The sequence below is a fragment of the Ovis aries genome, chromosome 2, assembly GCF_016772045.2.
Source record: "Ovis aries strain OAR_USU_Benz2616 breed Rambouillet chromosome 2, ARS-UI_Ramb_v3.0, whole genome shotgun sequence".
NCBI lineage: Eukaryota > Metazoa > Chordata > Mammalia > Artiodactyla > Bovidae > Ovis > Ovis aries.
Genome location: NC_056055.1, coordinates 89,629,809 through 89,644,034, shown reverse-complemented (window position 1 = coordinate 89,644,034; position 14,226 = coordinate 89,629,809). Strand labels below are relative to the sequence as shown.

Sequence of the window (14,226 nt, the reverse complement as noted above, 5' to 3'; positions counted from 1 at the left end):
CTCATCCTTCCCCTCTGCCACAGCCTGCTCCCCAGCTGTGCTGCACTGCAGTTTGCTAACTCAGAGTAATACATCATTGCCTCAGGGGAAAAGCCCTTCCCTTCTTTCATACTCAGGACATTGAGACTCACCCTTGTTTTCTTCTTGCCCACAAAACAACTGTGGAAGTTTACTTTCTAGGAAAGTTGCAAAGAGAAACAAAAAAGAAATCTAACATCTTGAAAGTGAAAGAGATGCAGCCTCTCTGGCTTCTTTACTTCCCTTTCTTGTTCTCACCTCATCATGAAATAGAACCAGAGCAGAGGCAGGAATACCAACATTCTCCAATAAGTCACTAAGTGTGTATATAAAATGTTTAAATGAAAAATTACACTCGAGTAAAGGAAAGAAGGCTATTTCTTCTGATCTAGTGCCCCGGATCTCACTGCCCTGCAATCTCAGAGGAGACAGAAACAGAGGAACAGAGATGCCCAGTAGAATCAACTGCCTGAATCAATGACCAAATCTATTAGATTCTGAGACATTAGCTTCCAATAAGAGACAACCCCATCACTGAATCTCCTTCCTCCAGCTCAGAAACTCTGAGCAGAACAAGAGTTGAAGAGTTTAAGTAAAAGCGTTGAATAATAAAACCTATACCTGGCAAAGTCAATATTATTGATCTACTAAAAGGAAAATAATTGCAGTTGGAAACTCCTCCACTAACTTGCACAAACACACTTTTGCCCTCAGCATCTGAGCACTGCTGACACTTTAGACGCCTGGGGACACGGGTCAGGAGAAGAAGAGGTCACCTCTGAGCACTAGGGTCCTTCACACAAAAACTCCAGGGGAGAGGTTGGGGTTTTGGGAAGACAATTCATTTTCCCAACCAGTCAATAAGCCCTCCACAGAAAGGAGGTTTTCGAGTCCTCAGGATGTGGTGAGCCTGCCCTCAGGGAGGGAGGGAGTCCAGCAGGTGAGGAAGGGGACTGTCACTCCAGAGGACAGGGGTGGCTCCATGTGACTCTCCCTTGTGAGTGAGGTGCTGCTGGGAAAATACAATTATCCTGGATGCAGAGTCTCCTCACCCATGTTCCCTGAGAAGAACCAGGATTCTGGTGGGGGTATTGGTCCAGTCTGTGGAGGACGACAGGTCTCCAGCAAGAAAAAGGTGGAAAGAAGGGTGATGTCTGTAATAGTCCTGCCCTCATGGTTCCCTGAAGGGCAGGGATCTGCAGGACATGTTCTAGAAAGAAGAGGAATGTGGGAGGAATTCAAGGACTGATAATAATCAGCCTCTTCTCTAAATCAAACACTAAAGAAAACTCATCATTTGTTTCCAAGAGCTTAACTGCCAGACTGATCTGGTAAATCCCTTATGTACGGAATCCATAGAGCAGACAGAGCCTGGCTTCCTAAGGAACCAAAGAGGGAAAAATGGAGCTTCAGAGCAAGCCAAAAATACATTCTTGGATGAGAGGAGAGCAACACTTATGCATGAGAGATAAAGGGCAATAAAGTGTGTAATTACAGATGTCCATCAATTCTGACTTAAGAGAAAGACTTTCTCATTTGGTTGAAAAACATCCATTTGGATGGGCACATCTGAAGTGACTAGGAAAAGGCAAAATTAATAGTCTAGAAGGAAGAACATTTCTTTGACTGTCCTGAGAATACATAACAGAAAACCAAAAAAGGAAGTAAAAGTGCATAGAAATGATTAGAAAATGAAAATTACCATGTTCCCTATTTAATGGCCTCACTTAGAAAGCATGGCATCAGAGAACCTACCTCAAGGTTCCACCAGACACCGTCTCAGCCAGGCCAGCAGCAGCCGCATCTTCCCCATGGCCTTCGTGCTCTCTCTACTCATGGCCCTGGTGCTGGTCAGTTATGGCCCGGGAGGATCCCTGGGCTGTGACCTGTCTCAGAACCATGTTCTCATTGGCAGGAAGAACCTCAGGCTCCTGGGCCAAATGAGGAGACTCTCCCCTCGCTTGTGTCTGCAGGACAGAAAAGACTTCGCTTTCCCCCAGGAGATGGTGGAGGGGGGCCAGCTCCAGGAGGCCCAGGCCGTCTCTGTGCTCCATGAGATGCTCCAGCAGAGCTTCAACCTCTTCCACACAGAGAGCTCCTCTGCTGCCTGGGACACCACTCTCCTGGAGCAGATCCGCACTGGACTCCATCAGCAGCTGGATGACCTGGACGCCTGCCTGGGGCAGGTGATGGGAGAGGAAGACTCTGCCCTGGGAAGGACGGGCCCCACCCTGGCTGTGAAGAGGTACTTCCAGGGCGTCCATGTCTACCTGAAAGAGAAGGAATACAGCGACTGTGCCTGGGAAACCGTCAGAGTGGAAATCATGAGATCCTTGTCTTCATCAGTCAGCTTGCAAGAAAGGTTAAGAATGATGGATGGAGACCTGAGCTCACCTTGACATGACTCTTTCTGATGAAGATGCCCCGTCATCCTTGGAAACTCACCTGGGGTCATTTCAGAAGACTCTGAATTCTGCTTTAGCCACCAAATTTGTTGAATTAACTCAGCCAATACATGTCTGTAGTAATAAGCACGTAGATATAAAAGAAATCAACTGCAGGGGTATCAATCCATAAGCGATGACCTCCCTGATGTTATTTATTTATTCTTTATTTATTTAGGTAATGGAATATTTTATCTTATCATATTTATATTTTCATATAAAAATGTGTATGTTTACATTGTATTAAAATTTAGAAGATATATTTCTCTATTTTATTAAAATTGTCATTTGGTTTATTTATTAAATAGTTATCAAGATAAATTTCTTGAGTTTTTATTTTGAAAACCTAAATTCTTATTTTGTCTTCAAATACCTATCACAAAATGGTATTTCTTCACTTTATACGGTGAAACAGTTCTATCACTTTCTAACAAATGTCTGTGAAAAGGTGGAATTCTGAGACTCTTCTGTGGTGCAGTTCTTAGGACTCTGAGTTTTTCATCCAGGGAGCCTGGTTGAGGAACTAAGATCCTATAAGCTGTGGAGGGTGCCCAAAAGAAAAAAGGTAGAAAGGAGATTATGAATTGTACAAAATGGCTAGTCTCCATGTCATAGGCATAACTAATTTATACCCACTCGTTAAAGACTGGTTGATGTACGTATCTGAGGGAAGCAGTCACCTCCTGTGGGAAAGCTGAGGACACACCCTGGTGACTGGCTGCTCCTGACTCCTGTTGCTCTCTCTCTGGCCTTCTCCTCAGGACTGCCTTACTGAGCAATTCACTCCCTTCCACAGTAACTTCACTGCCTCCACACACGAGCTCTGTTCTGTGCTGGTTTCTAGCTGCATGGTGTAGTCAGAGTGGAAGCCCCAGGAAGAGAGCCCAAGTGAGAGGAGAGTTCTAGAAATTCCAAAACCTCTGAATCCCAGCTCTGCTATTTACCAACACTGTAACCCTGAAAAGTCTCACAAACACAACAGGTCAGTTTCCTCATCTTTAATATGAGGACAGTAAGAGTGGTTTTCATACAATTACTGTTTGGATTCAATGAGTCCAAATCACACAAGAGGCATCAAGTGCTCCTGGCAGAAATCATCAGGACAGTGAGAATCACTGGCGATGGGGGAGCCTGGTGGGCTGCCGTCTACGGGGTCGCACAGAGTCGGACACGACTGAAGCGACTTAGCAGCAGCAGCAGCACATACATCATGGGAGGTCAATCTGCATATGTGGAGTCTAGGATCCTGGAGTAGGGTGAGGAAGGGAGAGGAAGTTTTCTACACTTGGCCACTCCTGAGAAAAGAGTCTTCCTAAACTGTTCAAATGGAGGCAAGAAGACCAAGGCAGGCTGGGGAATGCAGAGACAGCTAAGAGATGTGAGAACCAGTAGCTGCCATGATCAATATGACTCTAAAGAAGTAAAAGGGTTTCTTAAGCTTATTTATATATATTAAACACACATGTCATCGCTAAACTTTTAAATAATTCATACAAAGGAATGCCTACCCTTTTCTTCTAGGAGGATTCACTGTAATCCTATACCGTTAACAATTTAATGGGTATCCTTCTAGACATTTTGATACGTAGTTAACAAATCTATACATATGAACATACTAATGTATACCATATAAACATACATTTACATCCATTTGTCATATACTTCAGTTTCTCATTTATTTATCAGTTCAGTTCAGTCGCTCAGTCGTGTCCGACTCTTTGCAATCCCGTGAATCACAGCATGCCAGGCCTCCCTGTCCATCACCAACTCCAGGAGTTCACTCAAACTCATGTCCATTGAGTCAGTGATGCCATCTAGCAATCTCATCCTCTGTCATCCCCTTCTCCTCCTGCCCCCAATCCCTCCCAGCATCAGAGTCTTTTCCAATGAGTCAACTCTTTGCATGAGGTGGCCAAAGTACTAGAGTTTCAGCTTGAGCATCATTCCCTCCAAAGAAATTCCAGGGCTGATCTCCTTCAGAATGGACTGGTTGGATCTTCTTGCAGTCCAAGGGACTCTCAAGAGTCTTCTCCAACACCACAGTTCAAAAGCACAAATTCTTTAGCGCTCAGCCTTCTTCACAGTCCAACTCTCACATTCATACATGACCCCAGGAAAAACCATAGCCTTGACTAGACGGACCTTTGTTGGCAAATTAATGTCTCTGCTTTTGAATATGCTATCTAGGTTGGTCGTAACTTTACTTCCAACGAGTAAGCATCTTTTAATTTCATGGCTGCAGTCACCATCTGCAGTGATTTTGGAGCCCCTCAAAAATAAAGTCTGACAGTTTCCACTGTTTCCCCATCTATTTCCCATGAAGTGATGGGACAAGATGCCATGATCTTCATTCTCTGAATGCTGAGCTTTAAGCCAACATTTTCACTCTCCTCTTTCACTTTCATCAAGAGGCTTTTGAGTTCCTCTTCACCTTTTGCCATAAGGGTGGTGTCATCTGCATATCTGAGGTTATTGATATTTCTCCCGGCAATCTTGATTCCAGCTTGTGCTTCTTCCAGCCCAGCGTTTCTCATGATGTTCTCTGCATATAAGTCAAATGAGCAGGGTGACAATATACAGCCTTGACACACTCCTTTTCCTATTTGGAACCAGTCTGTTGTTTCATGTCCAGTTCTAACTGTTACTTCCTGACCTGCATATATGTTTCTCAAGAGGCAGGTCCCTTGCAAATAGATCTTTGAGATTTTTCTTCATTAGCAGCAGCAGTACATAAAAATGGATTGCTAGTTATAAATTGCTGCCTTATGTGTTAACTGCAAAACTAAGATAATCATAATAACTTGTCTTGAAAGTGTGGTAAGATTGCCTTAATTTATAGCACATGCTCAGAATGGTACCAGACACTTCCCAAGCGCTCCTGACATATTAACTGTTTTATTTGAATCTGGTTAGAAGATTATTTCCTGAGGTTCTGGATCTGTGGTCAGCAAGATGAAGCAGTTCCCAGAGAGCTGTTCAGAGACACATTTCTGCAGCTCACCCACCCCCGAGTGAGAAGAGAAATAGCCATTCACTGGGATGAGGAGGCCAAGCCTGTTGCAACAATACCCAGAGTTCTAGACAGAAACTTTCCTGTGTGGCACACAGGCCAGCTGTCCACAAGACTGACCCCCACCCTCACTGGATTCTTGGTCCTCCTAGAGTTTAGGACCTCAGAGAATCAGTCAGGAAGACAGCATCTGGCAGGCAGTCAGGAGGATCCTCTGCTCTGAGCACTCAACTCAGCCAGGAGGCCAGGCCAGTGGGGATTCCCAGGCTGGATCCTGAAATCCCTTTTGGCAGCCTGCATTTAGTTTCCTTTTCACTTGTTGCATCAACTTCCTTGCTATTTTTGCCTTCTGGGGTTCATGACGCAACCTCTGAGGATGTAACAAAACTCAAGGCACTTGTTGGTTTTGAGTATGTAGATGGCTTTGCTTTGGGCTGTTTCACTTTAAGGAAGATTCAGAAACTGCCTCAGAGACAGGAAACTAACCCAGCACCCACACAGTGGGACTTGCTCACATGTCAGCAGAGGGTGGCCTATGAGGCTTGTTCAGCAGCTGCAGCCAATGTGTTGTCCCTTTTAACCGTTTTCTCAACCTTGGGTTAGCCTGACTCACTGCACCCCTGATAGTGATTCTGAGAATTAAAGTCCAGCTCAGAGAACGGCCTGGGATCTGAAGTAAATGCAGGCTTGATGCAGATGGGCATGCTCTGAAAGGGCCAATTTCAGTGTCCCGCAGCAGTGGGTCCTGGCAGCAAACAGTGAAAACAAGGCCTGCGCTGTTCCTGCCTGTTCCTGGGCCATCGACCCTCTGATGGGAGCATTCTGAGAGTGACAGGGGTGCAGAGTGTGGGATCTTCTGGCTGGGTATGTTCTGGAGGTGTTAGGAGAGCTAGGCAAAGAGGCCTTCAGCCAAGGTCCTAGTTCCAGCTGCATCCTGAAGTGAGCTAGAAAAAAACTACATGAGTCAATCCAAGACTTTTGACAAGATGTCCAGGGTGTGAGAAAGGGCAAGAGAGAAGACTGCAACCAGGAGCACTTAGATGCTCTGCACATTGTCCCTCTCCATACCAGGTGGGAGGCCTGAGAAGGGGCTCTGGGCCCACCAGCTGTTGGCTGTGAGCACAGGGCAGCCCCAGCCTGGGCGGATTCAGCCTCAGGTGCTGAGAGAGGTTGAAAGCGAGGCCGCAGCTCGAAGGTGGGAAGACACGCTCTAAATTGGCAGCATTTGCTTCTTTTGTTCATGAAGTGGTTAAGAAACATTTGCTAAATACTTGCTCACTAAATGACAGACAGTGTGAGTCTCAGTAGCAGGCGACCTTGGCAGTCTCCTATTGTAGACTCTGTATTCCCTTCTCACGGATGCTGACCACCTCATCACATGCTTACATGTCTTTTGCTCACTCAGAAGAAGAATTAGTTGGGCAAGTTGCTTAATCCTTATTGATGATCAAGAGGGAAAAAGAGACAATCTCAATGTAACAGAGAAACCTTTGATTCTTCATTAGTTTCTGGCCATGTAATCTGAATCAAATTTCAATTCTACACTTGTCCTTAGAGGCCAAAAGGCAAGGTAATTGGGCCTGTCAATGCTATATTCAAAAGGATTAAAGTCTAGGGCTTCCCTGGCGGGCCAGTGGTTAAGAACTCACCTGCCAGTGCAGGGGACCTGGGTCCCAGCCCCGCTCAGGGAGGATGACTTGTGCTGTGAGGTCCCTGCGCCTGTGCCCCACAACTACTGAGCTGGGCCCTGGAGTCTGTGCTCTGCAGCAGGAGAGAGCTCTGCAGGGAGAAGCCCGAGCAGCTGAGCTAGAGAGCAGCCACGCTTGCTCCAACTGGAGAAAGCCCGCCTGCTGCCACAAAGAGCCAGTCCAGTCACAAACTATTATTAAAAATTACCCAGTCTACACTTTATGAAGAGCTCCTAATGCCTCTCCCTCCCCCCACCCCGCCCCCTCCCACACACACTCTGGTTGTAGCAACTTTTTATTTAGTTTCTTATTTTTGGTTCTGAGACTTGTGGGATCTTAGTTCTCTGACCAGGGATGGAACTCTGGGCTCCTGCCCTGAAAGCATAGAGTCCCAACCACTAGATCTCCAGGGAATTCCCAGATCTCCTTCATCTTTTACCTAATGTTCTTTTTCTCTTCTGGGATGTCACTTAGGATGCGCCGTTACCTGTAATTGCCACGTCTTCTTAGCCCCTCTGGTATGACAGTTTCTCAGTAGTGGACACTTTATGTTATTGTCAATGGTATCATTTGTAAATGTCATTTTCCAACTTTTAATTGCTCATATAAAAAAAGCGGTTGATTTTTAATGTTAGTCTTGTTTTCGTACTGCTCCCTCCAGCTTGAGCTGTGTTGGTCACCATGGAGCTGACAACCCCATGTGGCCAGCTGAGCGCTTGACTAGTCCAGCCTGAGCTGTACTATGACTAACACCGTGTACTCTATTTTGAAGGCACTATGAAAAAGAAGAATGTAACTATCTCATTACTAATTTTGTATTGGTTTATGTTGAAATGCTAACATTTAGAAATATTGTTAAGTATAATATACTGTTAAAATTATCTTTTTTCTGTTTACTCTTTTGATGTGGCCGCCAGAAAATTGTAAATTGCACATTCATATAAAAAGAAGTGGTCTTTTAATTTCCTAGCTGCAGTCACCATCTGCACTGATTTTGGAGCCCAAGCAAAGAAAGTCTGTCACTGTTTCCATTGTTTCCCCACTATTTACCATGAAGTGATAATGAGTTTGAACAAACTCCGGGAGGTACTGAAGGACAGGGAAGCCTGGCATTCTGCATTTCATGGGGTCGCAAAAAGTCAGAGCCGACTTAGCGACTGAAAAACAACAAGGTTGATAACGTTATGTGATGTCTTGCTCCTTATGGCTAAGGCCTCCAAAACAATTCAGAACAGCTTAGTTTAACAACATTCTATTTTGTTTTTTATATACATTATTTTTTCTTTTTATTTAAATATATTTAGTTAAGTGAATGATAATTGCTTTACAATATTGTGTTGGTTTCTGCCATACAGCAACATGAATCAGCCACAGGTATACATATCTCCCCTCCCTCTGGAACCTCTCCCACCCCTCTAGGAACATCACTCTATTGTAGATAGAAAAAAATAGGTGCCTTTGCTAAAATCATAAACTGCAAATATTAATGTTTGGTAATAGCAGATTTGAGAATGAAACCTAATTCTTATGAGAAAGAAAACTCTTACAAACAAGCCCCCCTCTCCACAAATCTCATAATATGAAAAGAAAAATCTTTCAAAATGAACGAATCCTGTAATAATCAAGTTCAAAAGATGTGGCTTATATTTTTCTTTAACATTCAGCAATTCAGAGAAACTTTACAAACATTAGAAATTCTCAGTTTCTATATCTTTTTTCCCCATGGTACATATAAATTAAAATAGCAAGGAGCTTAAAGAAAAAGAGTTTTAGAGGCAACTAATAATTCAAATGACATGGGAAAACTGAAAGGGAGACCTGAAAGTGGGAAATTCCTCTCAAATAGTAAGAATGGAGGGCCACCCTCTATAAGTAGCCCACACTCAAGGAGGAAGGACATTCACTCTGCAAACTCTTGAAGACTCAGCTTCAGCATCTACTAGCAGAACAGGCAGCCCTGGGCCTGATTTCACCATGACCTACCAGTGCCTCCTCCAGATGGTTCTCCTGCTGTGTCTCTCCACCACAGCTCTTTGCAGGAGCTACAGCTTGCTTCGATTCCAACAAGGGCGGAGCCTTGAGGTGTGCCAGAACCTCCTGTGGCAGTTACCTTCAACTCCTCAACATTGCCTCGAGTTCAGGATGGACTTCCAGATGCCTGAGGAGATGAAGCAAGCACAGCAGTTCCGGAAGGAAGATGCCGTATTGGTCATGTATGAGATGCTCCAGCACATCTTCAATATTCTCACCAGAGACTTCTCCAGCACTGGCTGGTCTGACACCATCATTGAGCACCTCCGTGAGGAACTCTATGGGCAGATGAATCGTCTGGAGCCAATCCAGAAGGAAATAATGCAGAAGCAAACCTCCACTATGGGAGACACGACCGATCTTCACCTGAGGAAATATTACTTCAACCTCGGGCAGTACCTCAAGTCCAAGGAGCACAACAGGTGTGCCTGGGCAGTCGTGCAAGTGCAATTGCTCAGGAACTTTTCTTTCCTGAAGAGCCTAACAGGTTACCTCCATGACTGAACATCTCCCACCTGTGGCTCTGGGAAGGGACAATGTGACTTTGAGGTGAGCCTCTTCAGCAGCAGAGGCTCTTGAAGTAACTGACATGCAAGGCACTGATTTCAATGGACAGTTAAAGACTAACCTATTTTTAAATTGATTTATGCATTATTTATTTATTTAAACTTTTATATGAGAAATAAATTATTTATGAAACAAAAGTCAATGTTGCAGTTTCAATGTCAATTTGATTTTTGTGACAACACATATTAAAAATTGCAGAGCACCTTGGAGACATTCATTGCCAAACAAGCCTGCAGAGTACTATCGTTTCTGGCCGCTGCCTTTGAGGAATTTAAAATACATGGCAGCCCTGTGGAATGTCCGAGTTATATGCACGCTCTCCATGTATCCACACAGTCTACCTGCGCTTGTCTTGTTCACTTCTTTAAATGTACCAAAGAGCTCAGGCCAGAGGGCCCGTCTATATGATGTGGGCGTTTTTTCCTCTCTTTTTTTTTCCAATTGGGGTAAAACATACACCACCTTACATTTGAGAGTCTTACAAAGTAAGACTTCTTTAAACCAATAAAATTTGGGTAAATGCCAATTAATTTATAAAATTCTTACTAAAGTAAATGAAAAATTCTGACCTTCTAAATGTCCTCAGTTGCTTGTATACTCCAACCCTTATTTCCAACAACGCAGTCCTCAGAAAGAGGTTTCAGGAACATGAGTCGAAAATTACTTAAGACTGTCTTGGGGGTCATTAGAAATTGTCAAAGATGGTAATTCACTCAATTAAAAATAAGTGAAAAGTGATCTTGGAAATATTAAATTTACATCCGTAAAAGAAAAGTAAAACGATATTAAATACTTGTTTTAGTACACAGAAAATATAGTTTAAATAAAGTTTAATAAAATGTACTGTTATATACAAAATATATTTTAATATTCTATGCTTAATATTTAAATGCCTTCTATAAATTTATTATAAAATTGGAAACGTGAGATATTTCTTTTAAAATAAGTATATAATTCAATATAAAATTAATTCAAACAAATAAAGTGCTCTGCTTTTTCAAATAGTCCTAGTTTTCAGCTATTCAAGACTTACTCCCCCACTTCAACGGGGAATCCTTGAGAGACCCTGAAAATTCCAGAGCATTCCAGGGGCGCACACTTCTTTGATCCCTGACCCAGGTGGTGGCCGCGTTCCTTCTCACCCCCAGAAAGTCCCCCAAACCGTCCCATGCTTCTTTGTCTCCTGGCCACCGCTGACTTCTCTTGCTGCAACGCACTCCCAGGGTCCCATGGCCAGTCTCATCGCCTTGGCTGTTTCTCACGTTGTCCAAAATGGCTCTAAGCCTAGAGCCTCACTGACTCCCCCTGGCTCCGCCTGGTGCTCAAGGTCCTCCCATCGTCCCATCTCTCACAGTCTCACCCCCACCGCCGGGTTTAACTCTGTCCACACCGCGGTGCCACCGCCCCAAGCCGATTGTCTCATCACCTGTGCTCGCTTTCACTTTGCCCGCAAAGCCGTCCCGTCAACTCGAAGCCAAAAGCCTCAGCGCTGCCACCGTGTTTCATTGTGTGCCCAACGCCTTTCCATCCTGCCACAGCGAATAGTCTCGTCGCCACTTCCAGGGTCCCCTGTGTGGACCACACCCATCCATCGTCCGGTGGTCTCATCCCTCCGCAGGGTTTAACTTTGTCTCAAAGCTGTCCAATCGTCCCACCACCAGCAGTTTTTCGCCACCGTCCAGGTCACTTTGTCCGCGGCGGACTCCTCGTCTCAGAGCCAAGCAGGGCTCCCCTGTGTGAGAAACGCCCTCCCATCGCCCCACAGCCAATAGTCTGCGATGTTCTGACAAGGTCTCATCGCCCATAGGCATCGTCCCAAAGCCAATAGTCTCAAAGCTGTCTAACCCAACGCCCACGCTGGCTTTCGTTTTGTCCCCAACGCTATGCATCCTCTGAAAACCAAGACTCCTTGCCACCGCCGACTTCCCCTTTTTGCCCAACGACCTCCCATGGTCCCAGCGCCTATAGGCTCATCGGCAAAGCGGTGTTTCAATTCAACTCCAAGGACATAGCCCAAGGTCTCATCCCACCGCCCTATTTCACTTTGTCCATAACGCCCTCCCAACGTGCCATAGGGAAGAGTCTCCTGGCCAGCGCCAGGATCCCCTAAGTGACCAACGCCCTCGCATAGTTCCCGTAACAAATGTCTCATCGCCGATGCTGCCTTTCACTTTGTCCGCAGCGCCGTCCACTCTTCTCAGAGCCACCACCACTTTCCCCTTTATGCCCAACGTCCGCCCGTGGTCCCATCGCCTGTAGGCTCACGGCCGCCGCCGGTTTCCCCTTTGTGCACCACATCGCTGTCCTGCCTTCCCATCGCCAAGAATCCCATCTCCCCCGCGGTGGTTCACTTTTCCTCAGAGCTGCCCGGTACTCAGATCACCCAAGGCCTCATCCCCACCGCCCGGTTTAAATTGGACCTCAACTCTTGACACTGTCCCATAGCAAATGGGCTCATCGCCACCGCCGGGTATCGCCCCGTAGCCGATAGTATCATTGCCGCGACTGTGTTTCATTTTGTTCCGAACTCCCTCCCATAGTCCCACAGGGAATAGTCTCGGCTCCACCGCGGGATCGACCGTCCATTCCGGCCCCCACTCCGCCCCGCAATCGTGGTAAAGCCAATAGTCTCATCGCGGCCACTGTGTTCCCGTTTGTGCCGAACGCTCTGCCATCATCCCACGGCAAAGCGCCTCCTAGCCACCGCGGGATTCGACCGTGTGAGCAACGCCCCAGCAGGTCCCACAGCGAATAGTCTCTGAGCCGCCGCGCTCCGTGTGCGCAACACCCACTCCCCGGTGTTTCACCTGGTGCACGACCCCCTCCCATCCTTCCACAGCTTATCCTCTTTAAGCCAACGCGGGACTCCAGCGTGTTCGCCGCGCTCCCCCCACCCTCCATCAACGCGGCACGGCTGGTTGTCTTATCCCAGACACTGTGTTTCACTAGGTCAGCAAAGGCCCATATGAGTTGGCAGCCAGTAGTGTCTTGCTCACCCTCTAGTTTCACTTTAGGGCACAGCGCTGAACATCCTCCCATCGCCAATAATCCCACCACCGCTGCCGGGTACCTTTCTCTGAGCTGTGGGTTCCCTTCGCCGGAAGTGAGCCCCAATCTGTAAAATCAGCCTCATCTCACTCAGAAACCCCACCTTGGGGGTTCCTTTCCTCAAACATGGCCAATTCGAGCTGACATGTGGAAGAAAGGCCACTACTCAGGGGATCTTTCCGAAAATGCAATATTCTCTCTCCCTACTCAGGACAGCGGAAACCAGGCCATTCCCACAAAAGAGCTAATGATATGCGCACCCTGAATCAGTGCTCCTATTAAAAGCTCTGTGGAAACATTGCGTCCTGTCTCTCTAGCAGCCCCACGAGAGTCAACTGCAAACTCTGCCACGACTGCGATTCGAAAGCAAAAACGATCGATCCACAGCGTGCGCGCTCTCGCGCTCGCCTGGAGAAGCAGGCGGTCTGCGGGTCCATCTCAGCGCTCTTTCTCATCGTTTCGCGGTGCTCGCGCGCCCCCTGCCGGCCGTCAGCAGAAGCACTGACATTCTCTATGGCCCACATCCACTTGCTGGTGGAAGGAGCTGCTGCATCCCAGCTTGCTCTCTTCGCTGGAACGAGCCTGGGATCCACCGCCAGAAACACAGGGAAATCTTCAAACACCTGAAACAGATGCAAAGGATCCGCTCTCAGTCGCGCCTGAAGGACAAAGCCGACTTCAGATTTCCTCGGAAAAGAGAGATGATCACTCCAGTGCAGATGACTCAGGGCCCCTGCAACCACTATCTGATGCTCCAGCAGAGCTTTCAACTCTTCACCACGGAGGACAGCCGTGCTACCCTGCAGCCAGGATCAGAGCCTGAAACAACTGGAGCCCATGGAAGGAGACAGTCTGTGCAGTTCTCACGGGACTTCCTGCCCGGGAGTATTTCCAGGGCATCCATCTCTATTCAGGAGCTGGAATACAGCCACTTTGCCTGAGAGGCTGTCAGAGTGGAAATGAAAAGTGCCTTTCCCTCATGTACAAATCTTCAAAGAAATGGCAACAATAAGGGTGTTTATATTTGTAACACTCGCTAATGGATTCCATTATTGTTTGCTTCCTGTTCCAAATCGATTGCAACTCATACTTCCTCAGGCACTGAAAACTAAAATAAAAATCATGATTTTTCAGAAGCAGGTTGTGGACAGCAGAGCAGAATGTCTTTTCTTGGATAAAGATCTTGTGATCATCATTGAAAAGATCTCTTGATGTCTGCGGGGGTGTATTTTCTATACTCAGAATTCAGAGTTTCTTTCCCATGGACAGGTTTCCAGAATCCTCTGTTCTTAAATATCTTTTTCAGTTAAGTCTAGGTGCTATAGAGATAAAGAATAAACTGTGTGGATTTTCATCATCATAGAAACTTATCTTTCCTTCTCTGAAGAACACAATGCAGGCCTTCCGGATCAGGTGAATC

The 14,226-nt window shown here is 46.2% G+C and overlaps 2 protein-coding genes across 2 annotated transcripts; both read left to right on the top strand.

The window, feature by feature from the left end:
* The first annotated feature begins 1,829 nt into the window (after positions 1 to 1,829).
* LOC114112828 (interferon omega-1-like) lies at positions 1,830 to 2,417 on the top strand. Its single transcript, XM_027963931.2, has one exon. The coding sequence runs from the start codon at positions 1,830 to 1,832 to the stop codon at positions 2,415 to 2,417; it is 588 nt and encodes a 195-aa protein (XP_027819732.1).
* Positions 2,418 to 8,363: 5,946 nt separating this feature from the next.
* On the top strand, positions 8,364 to 9,695 carry LOC101103702 (interferon beta-2-like). The gene has a single exon (XM_060410991.1). The coding sequence runs from the start codon at positions 9,135 to 9,137 to the stop codon at positions 9,693 to 9,695; it is 561 nt and encodes a 186-aa protein (XP_060266974.1). The 5' UTR covers positions 8,364 to 9,134.
* Positions 9,696 to 14,226: the final 4,531 nt, after the last annotated feature.